Here is a 26,307-nt window from a genome sequence, read left to right on the forward strand (position 1 = left end):
GATAAGATAGACCAGGGCTTAAAGCGTTTCCCTTCCATTAATGTGTGCTTATCTGTGTTATCTTTGATGTGCTCGAAGTTTGATCTATTTTAAAGCACTGGCATGCGCAAACTCTTCAGTCTACATGACCAGTGCTTTGAAAAAGTATTACATCCCTTCCTGAGTTCGTTTTTCTTGCATGTCTGACACACTTACATGTTTCACTTTATTGAATTTTGATATGAGAAGAAGATTACCCCATGTATCAAGTTAAAAAAGGCATCCAAATCAACCTGACCCTATGTGACAAAGTAAAGCTAATAACTGGTTGTCCCCCCTTGGTAGCAACAACTGGGCCCACTCTTCTTTGCAGAAATGTTTTCATTCAACCACATTGGAGGGTTTTCAAGCATGAATGGTCTGTTGAAGGCAAACTCAATTATATTTAAGTCTGGACTTTTACTAGGCCACTGCAAAACATTCATTTGTTTTGTTTTAAGCCACTCAGAGGTGGACTCCCTAATGATTTTTTTTCCTTTTCAATGATTTTTGAAATAAGTAACTGAAATGAAAACCCTTTTATGACAGAAATAACCTAGAAATTTAAGTCATACAGAAAACAAATAACTGTTTTTTATTGTGATGACAATAGACACTTTTTATACTAACATAAAATCTGCAAGTCAGTGAGGAAGACATGGTTTTAGCAGTCAACTGAAGCAACTTTTTAAAAATCACTATTGCAGAGCTTTTATTTCCAAGGCTGGAAGAGAACTATTGCATAGATGACATGACATGATTTTTCATACAGCTTAACTAAAACATATATCTATGTATTAAATAGGTGTGTGAAGGTAGGTGTATTCATACTGTACCGATTTGGTACGGTCCTCTCTGTATGGTAAAGACGTGTACCAAACGAATACATGTGGAATGAAGCTCACATACAGACAGGAACCAGAGCGCAACTCACTGTCACACTGTCCTAACCACACAACTACAGCAAACAACAGCAAACAGCCTGAATATTCCCAGATAAAAGTGTCCTGTTTAGGGTCACTTTGTTTCCCAGTAAAATACAACAGTGGACAAAGACAACAACAGTAGTGCTGACATTATTCAGCAGCTGTCACTGACAGCACGTCGTCCAGCGGATTAATCAAAGCATTTTAAAAAGCACCACTCAAACAAGAATGTCACTGTAACGAGGAGGGACAACAAAGTCTCACCTGCCGGTTATGAATTTCCTATGATTTAAGATAGTTTTTATTATAACAGTGGTGCTCTGGCTCTGTGAATCAAATTATTTCTTCCTTCAACCGTCAGCCTCAGAGGAGGGGGGAAAGGGGACTCCATTATGTCTGCAGCTGTGTCATAGGTAAAGTTATCCTCAGATGGCTCTAACCTCTTTATCCACCAAGATGGGCTGTGAAAAGTCTCCCAAACTTTGTAGTAGGTGCCATTAGTTAAAAAAGTAATCCAGTGCTGAAATATTTCCATATTTCCATAACCCTTTATAGACATAAGGCGTTGGATTTTACTTTTTAAGGACAAAATGATTACATGGTTCTCTAAACGACAATCCTTAAATGCTTGTCTGGGAAAAGAGAGGCAACATAAAAAGCAGATCTTGTTGGTAAATTAAAGTTACTGATTACAAAAGTAGTTAAATTGTGATACAAATCAAAAGGTGAAACAAAATGAAAGGTTAAAGGTGTGTTCCTAAAATAATTAACCACATAAAATCCAAGATTTTTAAACTTAGTGCTTTAAAATCTATTTGCTGAAAATGGATGAAAATAAATCCTAACTTTCTTTACAAATCAGACTGAACAACAATGACACACTTGAACCTAGTGTGTTAAACATATTTTCCACATGTCAATGTGTGCGGCTTAAACAGAACCTGGTCTAGTCAACCAAAACAAGTTCATCCTTACACAGAATTTAACACACCAGCTTCAGTGACATTACACAGGAATTTAATACAGATAACAAGAGGCACAATGGCAAGCTGTACAAAATAAAGCAACATGCAAATGTTGGCAGTCCAGGCTTTTTAAAGTGCGGAGTTAACTGCTGCCATTCTCTGATTGGCTGATAGTTGACTGCAGCTGCACAGTTTCCAGCTTCACCAGCAGCACAGGTGGAAGGAGTCAGCCTGGAGGATAAACTCAGGAACACATACACACTCACGGATGAGAGAAGTCAGTGACACACAGGAGGGGATGTGGCTGTTACAGTCTGACTAGAAAATCTGTCCATCACAAAGAGGACATGGTAAAAATATAATAGTTTTACATTCCTTTGAACACTGAATTATACTGCGCTGACAAACTAAAGACATACAGCAAATTGTTGGGGTAAAGGAGGTTAAGGATTTAAAACTCCACCAGGTATGTGCGGGCTTTCATGAGGCGTTTCAGACGGCTCTGCAAATTGGCTCTCTTACTGCCAACATCAAAATCCTCCTTTAACAGGATATCCACATTCTCCTTCTCCTGAAGCACCTGCAGCATCTCCCTCTGCAGCTGGACAGCAGACTCCTGCAACATCTGGTAACGAATCACCATAGGGATCTGGTCAGCCAGACGCTGGCTTGCAATCTGAAGTAGAAAAAAAGAGGATGAGGGCCATCAAGATTAATTGCATTAATTCTGGTTAACTCAGATCAACAACTTGGCTCTGCTTAAAAGATGCTCCCAGGTTTAGTCAAGCAGCATGCTTTGACTTTCCTGGGAGCAAATAACTAGAAAAATCCCATATAGATTAAAACATTTTTGACGACTTTAGCCTTGTTAATGTAGACTTACTTTTAGTCAGAGTTTTAGCCTTCAAAGATTGTTTTCAGCTAGTCTTTCTCATGGTAAAAATGCTGTTGACAAACATTTTTGGTAATAGTTTGACGACAAAATTGGCAAGTCTCTCTGCAGCCAAAGTCAAGTAAAATAAGTCCACTAACACTCCTTAATGTCTCGTTTCACTCAAAAAACACACAGACAGCTCAGCAGGTACACCAAATTTCATCTGAACCTTGTGTTATCAAACATTTACTTTTTTACTGTCCCCTTACTTTCCGTTCAATCTGTAACAAGGTCCTTTTTTCATGGTTGAGTTCATGTTAAAAATCTTTGGTCTAGTCTAGCCAATCAAGGCAGGTCTATATCTAAACAGGAAGTCAAATACCTTTAGTTTGAAAATCCAAAATGACACAAAATATTTTCAAATGTAAAATAGTGGAATTTGAAAATGTGATATAAAGGATGTTATCATTTGTGGTTAACTACCGAAATTCTGAGTTTTATAGTGATTTAAAAATGGAATAATTTGACGGCCCTATAAAGAAGCAGTCGTCACTGAAAGTATCATTTTATAGAGAATTATCCTTTTTAATTTATGCTTACTTTGTAATAGGATTTAAGGTGTAACATTAGCTCCTCAAGAGTTGCATGATTATCCTCACTGTACACAAGTGAAGATTGACGTAATATGACATCTTCATCTTCATTCTCCTCTTTCTTTCTGTCGCTCAGACTGTTGCTGTAGGTTCTGTCCTGAGAATAAACAAGCATCTCCATCTTGAACTGGGTCCTCAGGAAGGATTCAGCGGTTGTTTCTTTCTCTTGTTTTATAGCTTCAATCTTTGTCTTGGGAAAAAAAAAGGTTCCTCATCAGTGAATATAAAAGAATTTCTGTTTGGTAAAACTATGGCTTTGAAACCACTAAATGTTTTTATGAAACTTAGACTACCTTGGCTGTTTTCATGAGGTTAGGAAATCCAGAGAAGCTACTCATGGCCAGCTGTATGAAAACCTTCCTCACAGCATCTGGAGGAAAGGAAGTGGAACAATAAAGAGCTGTTTGATTTGCAGTGTTTAGAGCATAAAACTTTAAGAAATATTTTATCAATGCATTGCAGAGCTGCACAATAATTCAGAAAAAGATATATAATGTTGTAACTTCACGCTTTGGGCATTGCATCTGCTTTGGCTAAATAATATGCCACACAGACATTGTCCATTGATGTACCTCCTATGTCTTTGAGCCTCTTGACAGCAGGCTCCTCCAGTTGTTTGATCTGCTCCCTGACCATGACCTCAAAGGTCTTGTAGTTGATGAAACCTGGCAGTTCTCTGCCTCGATACTGCTCTTCATATTCCTCCACCTCTCTCTCAATCTTCTTGTTGACTGTAACACACAAAAATCCATATTAAATACATTTCCAAGTTCTGTTGATGGACAGCTTAAGACCAGGATAATAAACTTACACTTTTCTCCTGATTTCTCCAGGTGGGTATTCCACTTCCCGAACTCTCTCCTGAGTGTAGAAAACACGTTGAGTTGCTCCCCACACTTTAGCTCCTCTCCAGTAGTCAGACTGAGGGCATCCTGAGTGAACGCTGTCACTTTCTGCAGCACACATTTGAAAGCAGATACTACAATTTATATTTATACATACGCATTTTTTTACTTAATAAATTTACAAAGGCAGCGACGTTGGTAGGCTTGTTGAGAACCCTTTGTACCATTTGTTTTAGGTGTTTTATGACAAAATGTAGAATTCACTTCTTAAGGTTTTATTTACAAAACTGCAGAAGGTACCAGACCTTTACAAGAAGGAGGCACATTATTTGAAGTCAGGGCTTTATTTTTAATTCCTACTGAGAAGAATAACTGTTCCTATTTTTACTCTCATGGAGAAAAAACATTTCTCAAAGAGGGTTGTAAATTAAATAGAATTAAGATGATGACAAGAATATATGACAATACATATTTTCTATAAATGTTCAGTCAGTTACAAGATAGTTTGAAACAAATTAGTTAAAAAAAAAAATTTAACTGATGGATTTAGCACACTCCATCTCTGTCATCAGGCTAATCCATCTTGAAAAGCACCAATCAACAACATTTGTGCCAACCAGAATACAGTTTGGACCAATCGGAGTCATTCCAGTAGAATGAGTTGGTAGCTGTGGGCAGGGTTTAGTTGTTCTCAAAGCTGTTTGCAATGGCTGCCTTCAAGGCAGTGGTTAGCTTGGATGTAGCATCACAATAGCGTGAGTTTTACTAGAACTTGACCATGTTTCTGCATGAAATAAAAAATAAAAACAACAATGAAAGCTTTTCATCACGGGAAAGATGTTTTTGCTCTTCTGCCGACCTGTTTCAGCATGAGTTTGTGAGAGTTACGGGGAAAAGGTTTGTAATTGTGTGACTGGTTCTATACAATGTCTGCTAAATGATACGAAGAAAACTTTGATGTACTTGCACATTGTTGGACCTTATTTAAGAGAAATTAAACAGTTAAACAAATGAACATTGAGTCTGCTTATGATGATTTAATTTAGTTGCTTTTGCAAATTAAATTCAACTGCATTCAAATACATTCTGAGCAGAAGTTCATTGTTTTGCCAGCTAGCTTTCTTTTGCTTGTTGACATGATTCTACATTATTCCTGTGCAGCATTATTGCAAGACCCCAGGGTGAATCCCCTTGAAGCATCTTAAGTAATATGTTGTATATCATGTAAGCATTTGTCTTTTTAGTACTGAAAAAATGTGTGCAGAGTGAATCATCTCACATCAATGAGGTAGACGAGTCTCTCAGCAGCATCAGATGGTGGTCCACTCCCGTATCTCTCCAGCTCAGCGCGGGTCTGCTGTAACTTCTCCTCAATCTGCTCTTCAAGTCGAGGCAGAGATTTCTGAAAATTTCACAGGGACATATCTTTAGCACCAAAGGGGGTACATATCATTTATATTAGAACTTGTTAAAATGAATCACCTCGATATGATGCACCAGCTCAAGTGTGAGTTTCTCAGCCAGTTTAGGAACAGTGGCATGACCCTCATCGTAGAGAGTTCTGTAGTAAGAAAAATTATCCTGAATACATATCATATAATATTTAAATCGAACTATTACTTTACAATAATTTGTTGAAGTTTACCCAGATAGAAAAAACTTACTGGAAGTGTGCATGTTCTCTGAAGAAGGCTTTTTCTCTTTCTATGGCTTCCGTCAGAGACACCTTGTCTGTGATCTCCTTCTGACCCCTGCACCTGACAATCATGTAGCCCTTCTGAAGGTGGATCACATCATTATGGATAATGTCCACCACTGTCTCCTCTGTGCCTTTGTCTACAAGATCAGGCTTGGTCAAGATACCTATGTGATACAGAGATAGAAGAGTTGGATGGATTATATACAATCAATACATGTGCAATGCTATTCCTAATATTGCAGTATCACTGTGAAGAAGCATCTGTATAATTGTGGACATGTGGCAGTTTCAAATGGTAAGTTTTAAGAGCATAAAGTGTAGTTTTTTAGAGGGGTAGAGTGAAGGGGAAGTTGAAACTACAGTTACCATTGGCCCTTGGGAACTGATCGTTGGTGCTCCACTCTCTGGCTTGACCTAACAGCATGAAAATGGTGGATACTACGAGTGGCGAGAAAGAATCAGTCTATGGTCTGATCTGAGATCTGAATGACTGATGTTTTAGAGCTGTTTTGGAAACTCCAGTGACTTTTAAATCTGACTTTTGCAAGCATTTTGGTTTCTCAGTGTCAAGAAATGAGAAAGGAGAAAAGGTGACAGGCAAACAAAAGCAATACGCAGACACTACCAGACTGTGGTGGCACACTTAATAGGGGAGTACGAGTGATACAAGGAGCAACTTGGGAAATCTTCACCATGAAAAAAATTTGCGAAGATGTGAGGAGCAAAATCCGGCCAGACCAAAAGAATCTAAATTAAGCATTCACAATCCCACTTCCCCACAACAGAGCGAGGGCTCTACAGATCACAAGGTCAATCAGTCAACATATTACCAAAGACCCACAGCTATTTTCAGTGGTGGACAACAAAGGTTTTAGAAGGTTAGGAAATACTCTGCAGCCAAAGTAAAAATGTATATTTTTAAGCCTACTGCACACCTACAGCAATTTTTGCACACATTGTAATATTCAAAGAGCAAATGTTGTTTAATAAATGCCAATGTCAAGTTTTTCCCAGGTCTTCATTTGCTTTTTTGGTTTTGTTTTGATGCTGCAATAGATACCATATTGTGGACTTGCTATTGAGGATTTTGATACCATTATATCTGTAATAATCATACCTGTCTCATAACAGCATATATACTACAAACATTTTACCCAGAGTCCTCTCTCCATCAGGATCCACCTCCTGAGCCATCTTCAGGGCCTCAGTGGTTGCTATGTCCACGTTGCTTGGAACAACCACCAAGCTGATGGTTTCTTGTTTCGTGATGAACCTTCGAATCAGACTCTTGATCTGAAAATAGACTTAATAAACTTAGCACAAAAAGTAAGGAAATTTGTGTTTGGTAGATTATTTCTTTGTTGTAACAATGCTTCTTGGCAATAAATCTTACACCATTGGAAAGCCTGTTTATTTCCCTTTAAAATAGTGCCACATTTGTAAGGAACATGCATTTGTGGGATGAGCAGGGTATATATACACACACACACCCACAAACACACACACAGAAGTTAAGTAGCTAAAACTCCAGGGTTAAGTAACTCTTTGACAGCAACAAAATCACTGCACTCTTACTGGAATTTTACAACAATGAGAGTTTATTTTTACAAAGATGGCTGACAGGTTCGGTTGGGCTACAGAAAAAAGCTCACCTGTTCTCCAATGTTCTCTGGCTGTCCCTTTACAGCCACCCTGGCGATGCCTGGCAGATCAATGAGTGTCAGGTCTGGGACATCAGGAGAGGCAATTTCCAGACTGATGAGCTCTTCGCTGATCCCTACCCCAACACCAGCCATTTCATCCTGAGCTGCAGAGACAGAACACAAGGTATAAAGACTGAAAGATACACATTTTTTATTTATGTTTAGTTATGCTTTATGCTGTACCTTCTCTGATCTTTTTCTCCACATCTGCTGGGTCCTCTAATTCTTCCTCATGGCTTTGGTAGCTTATCCTTCCAAACCAAGGCTCTCCTTCTTTCTTTCTCTTCATCTTCAGCTCCAGAGGACATCTTGTCACGATGCCTGAAGTAAAGATGAGGGGAAAAAGGAAAATGAGAATACATTCTGAATGAAATTTGTGCTAAATAAAACTTTACTAAGAGGTGCACTAACTCATAAAAGCAAAATCTATCCTTGATGTACAGAATATTTTCTATACCATAAATATGGGAACAGTTTCAGTATTTTCATAGAAAACCCCTTTCCACAAACAGAGACACATGTTAAAAAGGGCTCTTTACAGCAAACCAGTATCAGTCATTAACATTTTAACATCATCAGTAGGATTGCATGGTTAAGCTATATCAATGGGACAACATTGTTTGAGAGCTTTACAACCAGTCCATCTATATGAGGTCCCCAAAAGCACCTCATGGCATCCTTGTTGGTCTACACATGGCAGATTACACAAAAAATAGATCCTGGTGAACACCTCTGAGCACCATGCAAGAGTTGGGCGCCAGTAGATTGAAACAGATCAATGAAAAGCTCAAAGGATGTTTGTATCTCTGTCTATTCTCTCTCTCTTTATTTGTCCATCTAGCACTACCGCAAGTTAGTTTAAAAAACGGATGGCTGGTCAGACAGGCTGAGAGAGGAATGACCACACAGTCATCATAGTCGGGACACCCAAAAGGACATGGACTGAACAAGAAGTTTCTGGTGCACACCTATGAAAATGCATTGAATTGACATGAGAAAATATATTTTTCTCTGTTTTCTGAGTTAATGGTGTCTTAATATTTGAATTAAGAGCATTTTTCCTTTTCTAAAACACATTTAAATAGTTTTTCTGGGTGAACATTTTCTTATTCCACACCAGTGCCACTACTTTAGAAAAACAGCTGATTTTTTTCTTACAATAACATAATTCCAAGTAAGTGATGCCTTAACTCAGAGGAAGAGAGAAAACCAATAAAGAAATAAAAACAGGGAACAGGGTAACTGATTATTTTTGACTACATTAGGCTACATTATGGTGTTTCTCTTGCTTCTTAAAGTAAATCTATTATATCGCTGTATTTCACAATAAAAAGAGATAAGCGCTTAAATGCTCAACTAGGTGTTACAACCCTCCTCCTCCTCCTAAAACAAGCCTATGATGGCATACTGAACTCATGACTGCGCATGCTCACTTCTTTGAAACGGCAACTGTTTTAAGTTTCGTTTATCTCCAGCTAAGGTGTGTCAATCTGCTACTGACAACAGCGCAGTTTCTGATGTGGGTGTTCACAATAAAAGCACTAGACAAAAATTAAAACTACAGACTAACTCTGAAGAACACGGCGGAAATAGTGTTTTAATCATTTTTAACTTAGCTTTAAATCGTCATGGATAACAAGCGAGCAGAGGCAGAGACAGTTTTCTAGCCTTTAGGCGCAATCTCAATAAGGTACTTTAAGCCTACTTAAGTATATACATTTTCGTTCCACGCCTGCGCACGAACCATATCAACCAAAAAAGATGAGAGAGTCGTCACTGGCCAAGAGGTGATGCTGAGAGACACCTCCATGTCCGCAAACTTTCTCAAATAAACTCTGTAAACAGATATTTAAGTGTTAATTGACCTGTTGAAGTAAAGCTACGTACCACTTCCTCTAGGTAGAGCCACCCCAGACAGCGCCTCTAACACGGAGCTCTTCCCCGAGCTTTGGTCTCCAATCACGGCGATAGCAGGCAGAGCCAAGTCCTTCTCAACTCCCAGAGAGCGGAGAGAGTCGATGAGGTCGATGCAGGGACGCACCTTCTCCTCATACTGCTGGTTTAGGGAGTTCATGGTGAGGAAATAAAAGTCTCCTGTACCCAAATAAATATATGGGATATGAATAAAATGGTAAAATTAGAGTTCTTTCCTCTGAAATGAGCTCTGTAGTATCTACCGCGTCCACAGCAGCAGCAGCATCCGCAGAAAGAAGAGTTAGGTTTCATTTCCTTGCCTCTCCTCCTGTCGCATAGTGAGGGAAACTCCAGGTATGCTGAGTAGGCTCAGTCTTAGAATCACACCTATTTGACGATCATCTTCCTGTAGAATATTGGTTATTGATTAGCCCACATTATCAGCTACATTAATGTTATACATAAATCTACAGGAATCTTAACATTTCTCTCCTGAATGGTCTCTCATTACTCTACTAAACATCTTTTGTGCCCCATGCACTAAGAAGACCAAGGGGAAAACCTACATGGCCAAAACACCCATGAATATGGTCAAAACGTGACCTTCACTGATTTGTCCTTAATAATAAAGGCTTTGAAAGCCTTCACTTACTCTTTTTCATAAGTGCCCGATTTCATGTAGTGTGCACAATCTTGTCCCAATGTTTTTCCTGAGAGCATGCTACACACTGACATTACCTCTACTTTGACATTTGCTCTACATTTAGATGAAGTTTGGCCCTGTAGGGTGTCTCTTCTGAGCTTACTTAATCCTTCAATCTTGATCTAAATTTAATTAGGAGAACATTTATTATCTTTACAGGACAGGTGATATGAAATGAGGTTGAGAAAACAATTGAGGTAAAAGAAAACTACCCCAGCCTAACTTGAAATAATGTTGCGGTGTGTGGTACAAGTGTCTAAATAGATAAGCATGTCAATAGTAGGGCTACTCCCAATATTGATACTACTTAGATATCTGGCCCAAAACCACAGTATATACAGTGAATCTCCAGTGATCAAGTACAAGGCAGGCACTCCGTTATCTATGCGCATTTGTGATTATGTGAACCATAGAACATGCCCTGTAAAAGGTTAACATATTCAGTTTGGTGCTAGTGTCACTTCTGTCATGTTTAATCCTTTAACTTGTTTACTTGCTGTTAAATTATCCTGATGTTATCTTGCTCTTTAATCCTGATCCCTTTACCTGTAAACCAAAGTTCATTTTTCCTTATTCATGTTATAAGTGCCACAGTGATGTTTCATAAAGTAATGATTTAGTCAGTCACTCTGACACTGAAATCTGAGCAGAGTGCCTTTAAGCATATTAAATGTCCATATTTGGTTCCAGGAATTTTAAAGCTGCATCACAAATCAGGACAAAGATTTATCGATATCCCATCCCTAGATATCAACCTGTGGGGTAGTGCATACTATATGCCAGCATACAGAGTCTACTCACTCATTTTCCACAGAGTTTACCCATTTCTAAATAAAGAATATATCAGATAAAGAGAATATAAACAGAGTTTACCCATTTTGCATGGACCACTACAACATTGATAACATATTAGTCCCTAAGTAAAATTTAGTTATTCTACTTAATGTTTGATGGGACAAATCTGTGTGACCTTGTGTAATCAGGCCAGTTTATGGTGCTTTAATTGTTCTCTAGGTATTCATTCATTGCGGTAACCTATGTCATCACTATCTTTATAGGATCAACTCAAACCAGAAAAACAGGGAGTCAAGAACTAAACCCAAACCAAGTTTCATTTCTCTGGCATTTCTTCTGCTGCACAGTAAAAACTTAGTGTTAACTTGGAAATTTAAACTAGAGCTAGCACTAAAAGTAAGGACATTTTTGTTAGGTAGATTATTTCTTTGCTGTAACAATGCCTCTTGGCAATAAATATTACACCTTTGCCTGTTTATTTCCCTTTTAAATGGTGCCACATTTTTAGGATGAGCTGCAGGAAGAGTGTGGGTGTGTCATATGGTGCTTTACAGTCGATCTCGTAAATTCTGGATTGCAAATTGGATACGTCACCCCTAAGTTGAGGAGGCATTTAGAATTCCAACTGAGAAACTTCAGTATGCTAAATTACCAACTCAGTAACTGGAACACAGTCAACTCACATCAGATTTCTGAGGTTAATGGAATGCGGCATTACCCCACCTTCAGCAGTTGGATCATAGGGTCACCAATGGAGTAACATCTTTTGGTGGAGGCATTGTGATGGCGTTGGGTGGCATCTCCCTCACTGGAAATATGAGGCTTGTCATCATTGGAGGCAGAGAGATATCGAAATGAAATTCTGCAAATTCTGCAGTGACAATCCCATATCTCTACAGTCTGGGACTGAACTGTATCCACCAAGATGACAACACTCAGCAGGGGTCAGCAGGGGCGTGCTGTTCATGCCAGAGTAAACAACACAACCACATCTGGTCAGAATAAATTATTCTGGTCAGAATAATTTATTCTGACCAGACAAAAGCTGGTTGAAGAATGGGATGCCATCCCACAGCAGTGTGTGACCAGGCTGGTGACCAGCATGAGGAGGAGGTGCCAGGCTGTTGTGGCTGTGTATGGTTCTTCCACACACTACCAAGTTCCTGTTTGTCAAAAGAATAGTTAAATTTCCAGCATGTCTTGTTTCTTCAAACTTCAACCATCCAATCCACCAAACACCAAACAAGAGTGAATGGCAGAATAAGCTGTTTGGCATCAACAAATAATGCGCATAATACATGTCCCTTACAAATGTGTACCATTTAAAAGGCAAAAAACAGACTTTTTAAGGGTGTAAGTTTTTTTTTTTTTTTTTTTTTTTTTTTTAACCAAGAATCATTGTTGCAACAAGGAAATGATCTGACAAACACAAATTTCCCTACTTTTAGTGCTGAGTTTAGTTAGCTCTACTTTTCTGCCAGTAGTAGCCTAATTGTTTTTAGTTTTAGGTAAATTGAACTTGATCACTTTAAGATTCCTTACCATCATAATCAAATTACTTGACAATCATCCCTTAATCTGCTGTGCTGTCCTTCAGCTGTCCCTTTCAAATGCACTGCTTACTGTGGAACTTTTTTTAGGAAATGGTAGTTTCTCCACTTTTTCTGACACATTACAGTGGTTACAAATGTTAAAATAACAGAATGTATCATTGTTGTTTTAATGGTCTTGTTCACTTTTGTAAATCATGAATCGGGCAAACTTTTTTTTCAGCCTGTGTCATAACCAGTAAATGATTTCTTATTGTAAAGTCAAAATTAAGATATGCACAATCAACAGAGTATGTGTTCAACACAAGCACTGGCAATAAAAGAGAAGTTCATATTTTATTATACAAGAATGTTGTGTATGCATTACAAATTATGATAAAATCTTGAATTAATTTCTGCAGTAACATGTAGAGAGCTAACAAATGAAACTTTTTTCCCAAATGTAATCTCCTATGAATCAAAATTTCAGCAAAATGTAATTTGTTTAAATGTTTATTTTTTTATCCAGGGACAGTGTGCAATGGCATTGATCATTCATACAAAGTAAATGAAAACATGGTTGCACCAGATTTAGTGAGTCGCTAATTTCCATCTGTTGTCCCACATAAAACTGACAAAACATACATAAAAGTACCAGGGACAAAGGCATACACATGACAGGACCACAGCTAATGAGACAAAGTACAAAAATTACACTGTTAAGAAGGCAATCAATAAGTTCTACTATGCGAAAATTGTATAAGGATAAGAAAATAATCTAAAATTTTTACATATGTATTTTAAAAGCTAAGTCCTAACACACTAGATAAATAAAGCCACAACTAGACCCTGCTCTATGAGATGTATAAAGTACAGAGAATTATCATAATATGTCTATGGAACAGTATTATCAATATAGGAATACAGAAAGGCAATTGATATGTCTTGACCATTACACATCAGCAACATTACATAGTGCCTAAAATACAATATTGATATAAATGTGTAACCAAAGTGTCTCAGTAGCATAATAAGCTACCAAGCTTTACAAGCGACATTATAAAATAACCATGATGCAGATGCAGCAATATAAAAGTACATAAAGGCAATTAATATATCATAACCACTACACAATAGCAGCATTAAAAAGTGCCAAAGATATGATGGTTAAATAAATAATAAATAGCATTATGACGTCATTAAGCTATAATAACTGCATGGTCTCGTAAACAGGAGATGAAAACTACATTATAAAGTAACCAAGGTACTAATGCAGATTCCCTACTCTGCTCAATAGAGGCAGTAGGTGCTAAGAAAAACTCGCTGGACAAAACTGACTACTCAGAATCCAATTTTTTATGCCATGGGTGAAGCTTTGAAAGCTTGTTATACTTTTCAAGTCATGTGGAAGTTTATTCCATTCTTTAACTGCCTTATAAGAAAAGGCTGACTGGGAGAGGGCAGAATTACGTTTTGGGATATTACAGTCACCTCTCGAGACGGAGCGTAAGGCTCTGTCCAGTGACTCAGAGCGAGGCTACACAAAAGCTTTTAGGGGTGGAGGAGCAGCATTGTGGATTATTTTATGTACTAATCTAATATCTGAAAACGTGATAAAGTTATCAAAGCTTAGCAATTTGTGTTTCTCGAGTAGTTTGCAGTGATGGTACTGCCTTGGTTTCTTATCCAATATTTTCAGGGCTTGGTTATAAAGTGATCTCAGTGGGTTCAGAGCAGTCTTGTTAGCCTGCGACCAAGAGGTTATACAAAATGAAATATAGGAAAAAATCATAGCATACAGATAGGATTTGGCCGCTTCTATGGACAGAGAGTTTCTTATGTGGCAAAAGTTTGAAATATTCCATTTCAAAACTTTTGTGACCTTTTTTATATGTTTTTTAAAAGTCAGGGAGGAGTCAAAGACTACACCTAAATATTTGAACTCTTCAACATTTTGTATTACTGTCCACCTACATAGACTCTGGGATTTTTAACTCTTTTTTTTTGAGTAGAGAAAAACATGGTTACCGTTTTCTCCATGTTTAGAGTAAGGCAGGAAAGCCTGAGCCACACAGAAATCTTCTCCATTATTGCAGAAAGCTTTGCTGCTACTACCTCTGCGTCTTTTCCATGTGTGAAGATGACCGTGTCATCGGCATACATTAAAGTGTCTACATCATCACAAGCACAAGAAAGGTCATTAATGTAGAGACTAAACAGCAACGGGCCTAGGATAGACCCTTGTGGCACTCCTAGGGAGCTAGCTCTCATTGGTGACATTTTATCCTTTATTCTAACACACTGAGAGCGATTGGTGAGGTATGACTGGAACCAATTAAGAATGCCAGAAGAAAGTTTAAAATTTGACAGTTTTGATAAAAGGATAGAGTGGTTTACGGTATCAAAGGCCTTACAGAGATCTAAGAAAACTGCACCAACCACCCCTCCTTTGTCAAGACTTGCTTTGATGACCTCCAGAAAGTAGCAGGAGGCAGTTTCTGTTGAATGCTGTGCTCTAAAGTCGAACTGCCTTGGGTGTAGTAAATTTACCTTGTTCAGGTGCGCAATTAACTGTTCAGCGGCAACTTTTTTCAGCCGCTTTAGAGATGGCAGGAAGAATGCTTATCGGCCTGTAGCTGCTGGTCACTTGTTGTTAAATACAGTATTTGCTCAAAAGCCCTCTAAAGAAATTGTCATAAAAATAAACATATGTTCTGCAATCAAGGGTAAAATAAAATAAAATAAAGATTCAGATCTGGAAATGAAGTAAAGAAAAGTCCCCACAAAAAAATCAGGCATGGATACAAAATGTGAAGAAACTATACCCTGACTACGAAGACATTTTAGATCACAAATAAGATGAGTCTCTTTCTTTTCTTTCTTTTTTTTTTTTAAATCTAGAGTGTAACAGCATCAATATTGATGCTGTTGGCCACTCATCAGCAGACGTAACAAAATTGACGTTCATTCTCAATGATGTAAACACTTAAGCTGAGAAATGGTGATTATTTTTAAACTTAGAAAAGAGTGGGATGTGAGAAGAAGGGGGAGGAACGCTGAATTAACTGTTTGTAGACTTACTAGTAGTTGGCCAATGGAACAGAATTATGGTCCCTATGTCTTCCAGACTTTTTAAATTTGAAGGAGCCAACCCCTGTCTTCCCAGATCCTGTCTGCAGGTGAGGGGTCAGCTCACCAACAGGGCCACAATTCATGACACCCTCCTCTTGTATCTCTGGCCTTTTGCTGAAGTTGTATATGTTCATGCTGAAATTGGTCAACAGGATACGGGCTTTTGTGAGGCGCTTGTGTCGATTCTGAAGCTGGACTCGCTCAAACTTTGTTCTTGCATCTTCTTGAAGCAAGAACTCAGTTTTCTCCCTGTCCTGAAGCATCTGCAGCATCTCCCTCTGCAGCTGAATGGCAGTCTGCTGCAGCATCTGGTAGCGAATCACCAGGGGGATCTGGTCAGCCAGACGCTGGCCTGCAATCTGTAATTTTGGACATAGTTTGTCAATATTAAACCACCTTTATGTTGTTATGTCACATGAATGTTCTTATTTAGGCTATTATTGTTATAATTTTACTATCTGTAGTTTTGTTCTGCTGGTTTTATTCTTCATACTTGCTTGCATGCATATAATGCAGTTTATATGTAATTATGCTATTTTCACGTATTTCATTTTGAAAGTTTATTATTTTAGCTGTTAGAGCTGAACAATCTAAAATTACAGAATGAATTTACGGTAAAATTTTCAGTAAATAAGTTTTAAAACTAAACAGAAATCCAAGCATTTACTTTGAAAATGTGCCCAATAAATAACAATAAAGTGTATGTGATTGTAATTTACACTTACTTGATAGTAGGATTTAAGGTGTTTGATCATCTCTTTCAGAGTGGCTCCACTTCCAACTGTGCTTTTTAAAACACTTAGAGGAGACGCGTTGGCCTGCTCTTCCTCCCTCTTCCTCTTCCCGAGCTTCTTGCTGTATGTGGTGTCCTGAGTGTACACGATCGACTCCATCTTAAACTGAGTCCTCAGCATGGACTCAGCTAAAGCCTCCTTCTCCTTCCTGATGGATTCAATCTTTATCTAAAGGACATAAAGATTTGTCAAGACTATTCAGTCATGTTAAGGAATACAAAAAGTAGAAGTGAATGATGAAAATGACACCTTGGCCATATTGATGAGGCTAGGAAATCCAACCAGGCTGTTCTGTGCCACCTTATGCAGCTCTGTCTTCACTATTTCTAAAAAGTAGAGACAAAATACACAAAATTCAAAGCTAGAGCTTCACATATTTCAATCCAGCACTTAATCATTTTAAGTATCATAACACATGCCTGACACTTCTTTGAGTTTCTGGACTGCAGGCTCCTCCAGATATTTGATCTGCTCTTTGACCATGTCCTCAAAGGTCTTATAGTTGATGAAGCCCGGCAGTTCTCTTCCTCTGTACTTTCCTTCATACTGAGTGACCTCTTTCTCAATGTTCCAGTTGACTACAAGACAGAGGAATTGGTGGAAAAAGAGCAACTGAGTGAATTTGTTTAATTAGTAGCCATGACAAGAACTTTTTAAATTCTCTAAATGACAAGGGAAAGAGCTCAGATGCCTCCTTTATTTTCTCTTTGAGCATAGGATCTGTTGAAAAAGCAAAAAGAAAGAACAATCCCACAATTCCTTGTGGCAACTACATTTAAAGTGATGCACCTTTCAGCTGTTTGCTTTAACAGGCAAATATTAATGTGCAAACTGACTGTATATTTCTGATGTCCACTCTCACAGACTGTTCATCAGAGACGTCATGTATCTCAGAAAAGAAATGCTGTAATTTGCGCATGCAATGTATTTCCGGTTTTATGTAAAAAAAAAAAAAAAAAAAAAAAAAAAAAAAAATCATCTTTATTCATAAAGTCTGGCAGTTACATTCATGAAACGACCACATTCTGCAAACTCAACATTTCATAAATTTAACAGTAAAAGGTCAGAGGCCTAATTCAGGGTTAAATTCTGTATAGATCTGTTTTAGAAGTAGTTACACGAATGTTGGCTCACTTTAGCTTCATTAGCTATGGCTGAAGCTTGCATAGCCACACTAGCCACATAATTAATGTCACTACATAAGATAATGTAGCCAAGTGAGCTTTACAAGTGAGTTTTAGCAAATGTAGCTAAAGCTCACTTAGCTACGCAGATGATGTGTAGCTTACGCAGCTCCTTTGTGAGCTTAGCTTTAGCTCCGCTAGCTACATAGCTCTGTCAGCTATGTTATCTAAGTTAGCTTATGCAGCTAACAGGGCTATGTAAGCTATGCTGGCTGCGTTAGAATGTTTTCATGGAGGAAGAGCTTTTTTCTATAACCAGACTGTTTACTCAGCTTTATTGAACGTTTTGTAACAGGTTTTTTTTTTAAACTTTTTGGTATCCTAACCACTCCCTTTACCCTTACTCTAACCCTAAACAAAAGTCTATTCTTATTTTATTTCAAAAACTTTAGTTGTTCTGATATAAACAGGGTCACTGATGAACGGTTATTAGAGTGGCCGTCAGAAATGAACAGGCTGCAGCTAGTCTGTTTGCGCCTCAGCCTCTTTGGTAACATATATTTCTTTAATTCTGAACTCCAATTATTAATCAAGTGTTTATTACATGTTTTACCATAGACTGCACATTACATCACTGTACATTACTTCTTCATCAAAATAGTTATGTAAATTAAAAAAAAAAATGTATATCTTGATATACAGTGCTTAACAAATTTATTAGACCACCCTAACCCTAACCAAAGGTTTATGCCACAGCTGCCCTAAATTAACAGCATTGGTAATTACCAAAATCATTTTTTATGTTTCTGCAATGGTTAATACACCAATATGTAGAAGCTCTTTAACCAAAATTATATTTTAATGCTAAAATATAATTATTATTGTTATCCATGAATTTTCAAATTTACTGATTTACAAAAAAACTGTAAAAATAGTAAAGCACATTAATATTTCTTGATTAATATGTCAAATTATAGTTATTTACTTGCATTCCTGAAGAGAAAAATTCGTTTTAGTGGTTGAATGTTATGCTTGATTCATTTCTGACTTCTCAGAGAAGCCCAGTGAGCCGGCTCAAATTTGGGTGCATTCAGTTTGAAATTCCTCATTCCTGTTCAAAATGGTGAAACGTGGAGAGCTCACTGAAAATGAAAGAGTCCGCATTAAAGCACTTCATGATGCTGGATGGTCTTTGAGACAAATATGACAGGTGGTCTAATAAATTTGTTAAGCACTGTATTCAAATATATTTTGATTAAGGACAATATGTCTATCAGGATTTTAATCTGGATCACAAACAGTTATTTTTATCAGGATTAATATGCCATTAATAAACATTATAATTTTTGAGTTAATTAAAATGGATTAAGATAAACATTTCTTCATTCAATCTTGCTTGTTGTACAAAACGATTATTGGTATTTAATGTGATATATTAGAATAAGTCTTAAATAATATATTATTGTGTAGATGGTGGATGCGTATTAATGAGGAAGCTTAATAATCAACTATTAACCCGTAGAAGTCCAGAAGGCTGTTTTTGCCATTTGTCAATACTTTTCTTTTGACAATATCAGAAAATGTTTACCATACTTATGTTTGGTATCATTTTTTTAGGACAACCTTAACTCTATGAAATGAAAACTGTTTTTTACTTTTACTTACATTATTAGATATTAAACCATCAAATACAAAACAAAAAAATACAACAGAACAGGATTTTTAAAAATTATTTAAAGAATAGATATGAAAATATGAAGTTGTGATCTCAAGAGTTAGGATTTTAGAAATTGTTGTAAATTTGTCCATTAATAAGGCCCCAGTTTAAAATAATTGACGTACTAAAGTATACAGAGAACAATATAAAATACTTGCATTCCAAGACTGTGCGGGACTCCCAGGCAGTGCACTGTCTAAATTACATGGACTGCATTTTTAAAGAACAAATGATAAGAAAAGAGAAAAAAAAATTCCCATTAAAAAAATGACATAAATGCTGAAATTAAGAAAAAAAAAAATCAGTGCCAGTCCTGTATAGTATTGACCACTGTCCCTATTTGTAAGATTATTTCTAAATCAAAAATCACAAATTCCAAAAAAACTATAGAGAGATTTAAAAACTCTCAGTTTTGTTTAAAGTGCTGAAGGGGCTGATCTATAACCACTTAAAGGGATTTTTTTTTTTTTTTTTTTTTTTTTTTACAAAATGGCATTTTTAATGAGTTGCAGTCTGTCTTCAGAAAGAAACAGTACAGTCACTGCAGCAACAAAGGTCGAAATGATATAAATGACACTGGCTCTAAAGATCATTGCATTGCACTTTAGATCTATCAAAGGCTTTCGATATCGTTGACCACTCTGTCCTATTGCAGAAGTCTGCTGATATCGGGTTACCCCCACCAGCACTAAAACTGGCTGTAAATTATTTAAGTGGCAGAAAGCAAAGTGGTAAAGTTGATGGTCTGTTGTCAAGGTTTTTTTTTTAAATGTACAAAATAGTGTCTCACAAGGGTGATGAACACTTGATGAACCTTACAGTAGCTTCTTCCTTGTTGTCATCTTTACTAACACTGCATTTAGGCTAAAATTTAAAAGGCTTTATAGGAAAAGATGTGAGAAGAGCAATGCAACCACTTGACATCGCTACCCACAGTGCATTTCATAATGGCAGCACGTTAGTATATACTTTTTAATTTACTCAAAATTTAGAAACCTGTTGTGTTTCTATAAATAAAGGCACTGATGTTAAGACAATAAATGTTTTCTTTTAACTTTATAGTTTACTTCACATAAGGGATACAATTTTGTTTTAGTTAAACTAAACCTGAGGCAAGGAAATTCTTTTTTTAAAATTTGTGATGTGCTTACAGTTCACTCCTGAACGGTCTATCAGCTCTTTCCATGCTGTAAACTCTTTTCTGAGAGTAGAAAAGATGTTGATCCTGGATCCTCCTCTCAGTTCCTCCCCTGCAGTCAGGCTGATAGCATCCTGAGTGAAAGCTGTCACTCTCTAAAATATAAAAACAAGAGGGTCAATCAGTTTTTTCTTAAAGCTCTTATCTATACTGTTATCCTCCAGGTTTGATGCTGCCATATTCTGTATGTAGAAAACTAAACTCACATCAATAAGGAAGCTGAGTCTCTCGTTCACATCAGATGGGGGTCCACTGCCAATTCTGTCCAGCTCCGCCTGAGTCTTTCTCAGTTTATTCTCTATTTGCTCTTCCAGTCGGGGCAGAGATTTCTACAAATAACACAGGGGGAAAACCTATAACAACTGAAGAAGGCAAACTAATGTTGCTGTACCGATTCTCTGCACAGACAATTTCCCAGGATTGGTAGGGCGAGATGCACATGCAACCAAATATTTAATGTTGACTGTACACAACTTTATCTAGCCAGCCTTCCTTAGACCATTTTCTGTGTGAAGTTGAAGTGAAAATTCACTGCGAAAGAGAAGGCTCAAACATTCAACCCTTATTATTTTATCATTACCATTAATTATACTCTAAACACCTCAGTTTACCAGACATCATTCATGTGTGGTAAAAGGACAAATATGATGGAGTCTTGAAATAACAACAGACTGTAAATAGCACTTAAGGTCTTACAGCAATGTAGAATTAATGCAGGCTGTAGGTTAGATGAAGTAAATAACTAATTTTGTTTTAATGTACAAAAATTAAGAAAATTTGGAAGGGCTGTGGAAAGGCTTCATCACCTGGATATGATGCACCAGCTCAAGGGTGAGTTTTTCAGCCAGTTTGGGAACAGTGGCATGTCCTTCTTTGTAAAGAACCCTATAAACAGAAAATATTAATGTTAGTGTTAGGGCTGTCAAGAATAATTGCATTAATCACAATTAATCAAGTCCTGAATTAGTGCACTAATTATTTATTCAGGATTTATCCCATGCTTTATTGGGTCTTTTAGCCAACTTTGGTAACCCATATGAATGTCTCCCTGCAGTAACAGAAATACAAATTAGTCCACATTTTCACTTTAAAAACTTACAGACAGCTCAGTGGACAAGTCAAAATCATCTGGACCTTGTATTTCGTTTTCAATCCATAAAAAGTTCCTTTTTTAAAGTTAAGTTCAAGTTAAAAACTTTGCTCTCCCTATAAAGGCTGGTCCGTATGCAAACAGGAAGCCAAGTACCCTTGGGGTAAGACAGCAGAACAATCCAAAATGACACGAAAACAATTTTTGTTGAAAAAGTGTCATTTTAAAATGGTAAAATTGATGTGATTAATCAGGATTAACTACAGAAATCCTGAAACTAATTTTACTATTTTAACAGCCCTAGTTACCATGCACATACCTCACAGCCATATTAAATTTCTTATTTTTTAATATTCACAAAAAGAGAATGAACTAACTGGAAATGAGGATGCTCTTCAAAGAAGATTTTCTCATTTTCTATGGCTTCAGTCAGAGACACCTTGTCTGTGATTTCCTTCTGACCCCTGCACCTGACGATCATATATCCTTTCTTCAGGTGGATCACATCATTATGGACGATGTCCACCACCATCCCTTCTGTGCCTTTGTCCACCAGATCAGGTTTGGTCAAGATACCTAAGCAAGAAAAAACATATGAAACATGAAAAATATCTGAAATACTTACAAGTAGCCATTTTCTCAAATCCTTTCTGTTTTACCCAGAGTCCTCTCTCCATCAGGATCCACCTCCTGAGCCATCTTCAGGGCCTCTGTGGTTGCTATGTCCACGTTGCATGGAACAACCACCAAGCTGATGGTTTCTTGTTTTTTGATAAACTTCTGGATCAGCCTCTTGATCTGAAAATACAATTCGTGTTTTTATCCAGAGTTAAACCCGTTCACTTACTAAATCCAACTAAAAAATAGTAATAATCTTACATGAAGAGTGAAAGCTACTGCCACACTTACTGACTAGTTATTCTGAGGTCTAGTATGCATTACATACAGAGGAAATTTTTTTTTGAATGAGTTAAGAATACACACACACACAAAACAATACAGATACAGACAAAATAAATGTAAAGAGAGCTGGGATGAAATACTGAAACTGTAGTTTATTATCATCGTGCATCTATTGTGAGCCTCAGTGAGACTGCAGTCCCTGATTTTAATGGTAAAATTAAGCAAAACTAAAACAAAAAAAAAATCCATTTTTGAACAAGCATTAACGTGACATGTTTATGGCCCAAAAGAACTGAAGAGTTCACCTGTTCTCCAATGTTCTCTGGCTGTCCCTTTACAGCCACCCTGGCGATGCCAGGCAGATCAATGAGCGTCAGGTCTGGGACATCAGGAGAGGCAATTTCCAGACTGATGAGATCTTCACTGATCCCCACCCCTACTCCGGCCATTTTATCCTGAGCTGGGGAAGATAGGAAACGGTGATCATTAGCTGACTTTAACTTCCTCCATTATAAATACAAATATACAAACCACAATTTCTTAAAAGGGTTGTATGTTGTGTAAAATATAAATAAAAATAGGATGTAGTGACTTGTCAATCTCATTTGACTGGCATTGATCTGAGTACTGCACAAAAGCAAGGTCTTTAGTGTTGCAAACTGATAAATTGTATTACTCTTTAAAATATATACACACATTCTCAATTTGATACCAGCAAGATATTTAAAAAATGGGACAGGAGAATGATACCACTGTATTGTATCACCTTTTCTTCAAACAACATCAAGCATTTGGAGACTAAGGACACTAATTGTTGAGGTATTGAAAGTGGAATCTTTCTCATTCTTCCTTGACGTTCATCTTAAGGTGCTCAACAGAGCCGAGAAACAGGTCTGGACTGCATGCAGACCAGTCTTGTACCCACACTCGGTTAATGGGATGTTGTATTCATGCAGAATGTAGCTCCAAAACCTGCATGTACCTCTGAGTATTACTGATGCCTTAACAGATGTGCAACATGCCCATCCCATGGGCACTAATACACCCTACACCATCAAGGATGCTGGATTTTGAACTTTGTGTGTTGAAATCAGTCTTGTTCCTCTTTGGCCCAAAAGACCCAAAAGCAAAAACAAAGCACAGTTTTCCACTTTAGGTCAGTCCGTCTCAGATGAGCTCAGGCCCAGAGAAGTCAACAATGCTTCTGAATGTTGTTGACTTTGCATGGTACAGTCCTAACTTATATTTGTAGATGCAGTGAAGTACTTTACAAACACTTCACAAACTTAATCAAAATACAATTTGTCATACAATTGGATACGTTTTTATTTTTTTTGTACAAAACATAACCACAAACTCTCATCCCACTCTCCCTATTTCACTATTTACAATGATCAGTATAATATCAAACTAAACAATTAAACAAAAAATGCAAATGAGCAAAAAACAAAACAAAATAAAAAACCTAGTAAAAGTGAAAAATAAAAAGGGGCAGGGGGATCCTCTCCAGGTGTTTCTGAGCATTCCACAACTTGCCCAGTCTTTTCTTGCCCCTGTCCCAGCTTTTTTGGAATGTGTTGCAGGTATAAAATTCAGACTGTGTATATTCCCAAAAAGAGAGACAAGGATGTTCATCATTTTAAACACTGAATATCTAGTGTTTAATGTGTATTCAGTGGAACATAAGATGCAGCAATTAAAAAAACCGTTATAATCTGTTTAGATTCACACTGTGTCCCAACTTTTAAGGGAAAATAAGCTATTGGGTTGAAATACTGTGATGTGTACCTTCTCTGATCTTTTTCTCCACATCTGCAGGATCATAAATGTCTTCAACAAAGTCCCGATAGCTGATCACTCCATGCCACTTTTCTCCATCTCTGTTTTTCTTCATCTTCAGCTCCAGAGGACATCGTGTCACAATGCCTAAAAATAAAATAGTAAAAAAATATAATAAAATAGTCAATATAAATTTGTTATTTGACAAAATAATTTATTTTAAGTCATTAGGTAAAGCAATGGTCCTACCGCTCCCTCGAGGTAGAGCCACCCCAGAGAGCGCCTCCAACACGGAGCTCTTCCCCGAGCTTTGGTCTCCAATCACGGCGATAGCAGGCAGAGCCAAGTCCTTCTCTACACCCAGAGAGCGGAGAGAGTCGATGAGGTCGATGCAGGGACGCACCTTCTGTTCATACTGCTGGTTCAGAGAGTTCATGGTGGGGATTTATTGGCTACTGTAACGTTGAATGAATTCCCCTGCTAAGTACTTGCACTGTGCAGGATGCAGCTACAGTCTGGACTTCGCTTTTTCTGCGTACTTAGCTGAGATGCGTTTAAAAACACGAAATGATGTTAGATTTCGTTTTCTTTCTTACTTCTCCGGAAAACCATCCGCTGTAATCGTTGACAGGTTTCGTTTCCTTTTCTTTCATCCCTTGTGACTTTTACTGTTTCAGGGAGAGGCTACCGGTTTTCGTAAGATATTTAGGTTTCGAGTTGGTGTAAACGTCGGCTCATGACGTCTACGGTCCACCGCCCTTGATTAACGGGATATGGGTATCAAGAGTCCCGGAAACAGGCCTGCAATGCACACCGTTACTGTAAGCACAAGTCAGCTTAGAAATAACAGCAGTTCAGGTCAACATCCTGTCATTTTATAAGCTAAGAAGATGGGAAATAGTCTTTCATTATCAGGAAATCTGCTTACTCCGATGTTTCAAACTATATCTCACGTCATCGACGCCTTCCTAATCAGTGGCGTGCACGGACTTTTTCAAGGGCGGGGGCGAAAAGAAAAAAAGGGCACGTGCAGCGCGTTCTCGCCACTGAAGGCGCTAAGTTTTGCAAGTTTTGGAGGGCACTTTAGACATGTTTATATGTTATACAAATGGCACATTATACAGCCTTAAAACAGACTAACTAGACAGACTACTCAAGCTAGTTTGTAGTTAGGATCAGCATTCATAAGACCTGTGTAGATTCAACATTGGACTGTGAAGAACACACATAAATAAATAAATCCCTAGGGGGTCTGGGGGTCTTCCCCCAGAACATTTCAGTTAGGTAGATGCCATTTCCTGTATTCTAGTGCATTTTAACACCATATTAGCACCAGATAATCCAAACTGGTTCTGTGAGATATGGCTTAGTATAGATCAAAAAAGGGCCCAGTGTTGCCAACTCCTCAGTAAGGAAAGTAGCTATTGGCTGTGCCAAAAGTCGCCAGAAGTTGCTAAATGATGTCATCACCCAATTTGTATAATTGTCCATATGGATTTAATTGTAAAGGATGCTGTAGGAGAGAGGAGAGGAAAAGCATCATGACTGACAAAAAGTTAGTTAAAAGACCCTTATTATGTGTAGAACAACAAATGAACTTGCTTCTGTCGATTTTTGATTTTATAACGTCACAATTCCAACCCTCCTTTATTTGGGCTAGTTAAAGGGGACATATTATACCCTTTTAAGACAAGCTTAAATTGGTCTCAGAGGTCCCCAAAACATGCCTGTGAAGTTTGTTGCTGAAAAAACACTCCAGTGTAGGATTTTTGTGCGTTTAAAACCCCCTCTATTTCAGCCCTTCTCAGAACCAGCCGTTTCTGTGTCTGTGGCTTTAAATGGTAATTAGCTGTGTGACTCCGCCCCTGACCACACCCCTCTCAGGAAATGGATGCAGTTCTCCTGGTACTACAGACACTTTTATCCAAAGGTTAGAAGTTGACTGG

General features: G+C 37.6%; 2 protein-coding genes across 3 annotated transcripts; both read right to left on the reverse strand.

Annotated features, from left to right (window-relative positions):
• Positions 1-1,944: 1,944 nt before the first annotated feature.
• On the reverse strand, positions 1,945-9,890 carry LOC121506794 (interferon-induced GTP-binding protein Mx). Its single transcript, XM_041782672.1, has 12 exons — positions 9,571-9,890; positions 7,867-8,004; positions 7,633-7,787; positions 7,135-7,273; positions 5,946-6,144; positions 5,764-5,842; positions 5,561-5,683; positions 4,248-4,389; positions 4,009-4,167; positions 3,730-3,806; positions 3,384-3,626; positions 1,945-2,585 (listed from the first exon to the last, which is right to left on the reverse strand). The coding sequence occupies exons 1-12, from the start codon at positions 9,755-9,757 to the stop codon at positions 2,361-2,363; spliced, it is 1,866 nt and encodes a 621-aa protein (XP_041638606.1). The 5' UTR covers positions 9,758-9,890; the 3' UTR covers positions 1,945-2,360.
• Positions 9,891-15,106: 5,216 nt separating this feature from the next.
• Positions 15,107-25,301, reverse strand: LOC121506710 (interferon-induced GTP-binding protein Mx-like). Of its 2 annotated transcripts, none has more exons than XM_041782561.1 (12): positions 24,611-25,301; positions 24,371-24,508; positions 22,888-23,042; positions 22,339-22,477; positions 22,057-22,255; positions 21,396-21,474; positions 20,796-20,918; positions 20,543-20,684; positions 16,970-17,128; positions 16,800-16,876; positions 16,482-16,718; positions 15,107-16,115 (listed from the first exon to the last, which is right to left on the reverse strand). In XM_041782561.1, the coding sequence occupies exons 1-12, from the start codon at positions 24,795-24,797 to the stop codon at positions 15,705-15,707; spliced, it is 2,046 nt and encodes a 681-aa protein (XP_041638495.1). In that variant the 5' UTR covers positions 24,798-25,301; the 3' UTR covers positions 15,107-15,704. The 2 variants fall into 2 exon arrangements, with proteins under 2 accessions (XP_041638495.1, XP_041638496.1); XM_041782562.1 differs by having other exon boundaries at positions 22,888-23,037; positions 24,611-24,743.
• Between the last annotated feature and the right edge of the window lie 1,006 nt (positions 25,302-26,307).

Source organism: Cheilinus undulatus, linkage group 3 (genome assembly GCF_018320785.1).
Source record: "Cheilinus undulatus linkage group 3, ASM1832078v1, whole genome shotgun sequence".
NCBI lineage: Eukaryota > Metazoa > Chordata > Actinopteri > Labriformes > Labridae > Cheilinus > Cheilinus undulatus.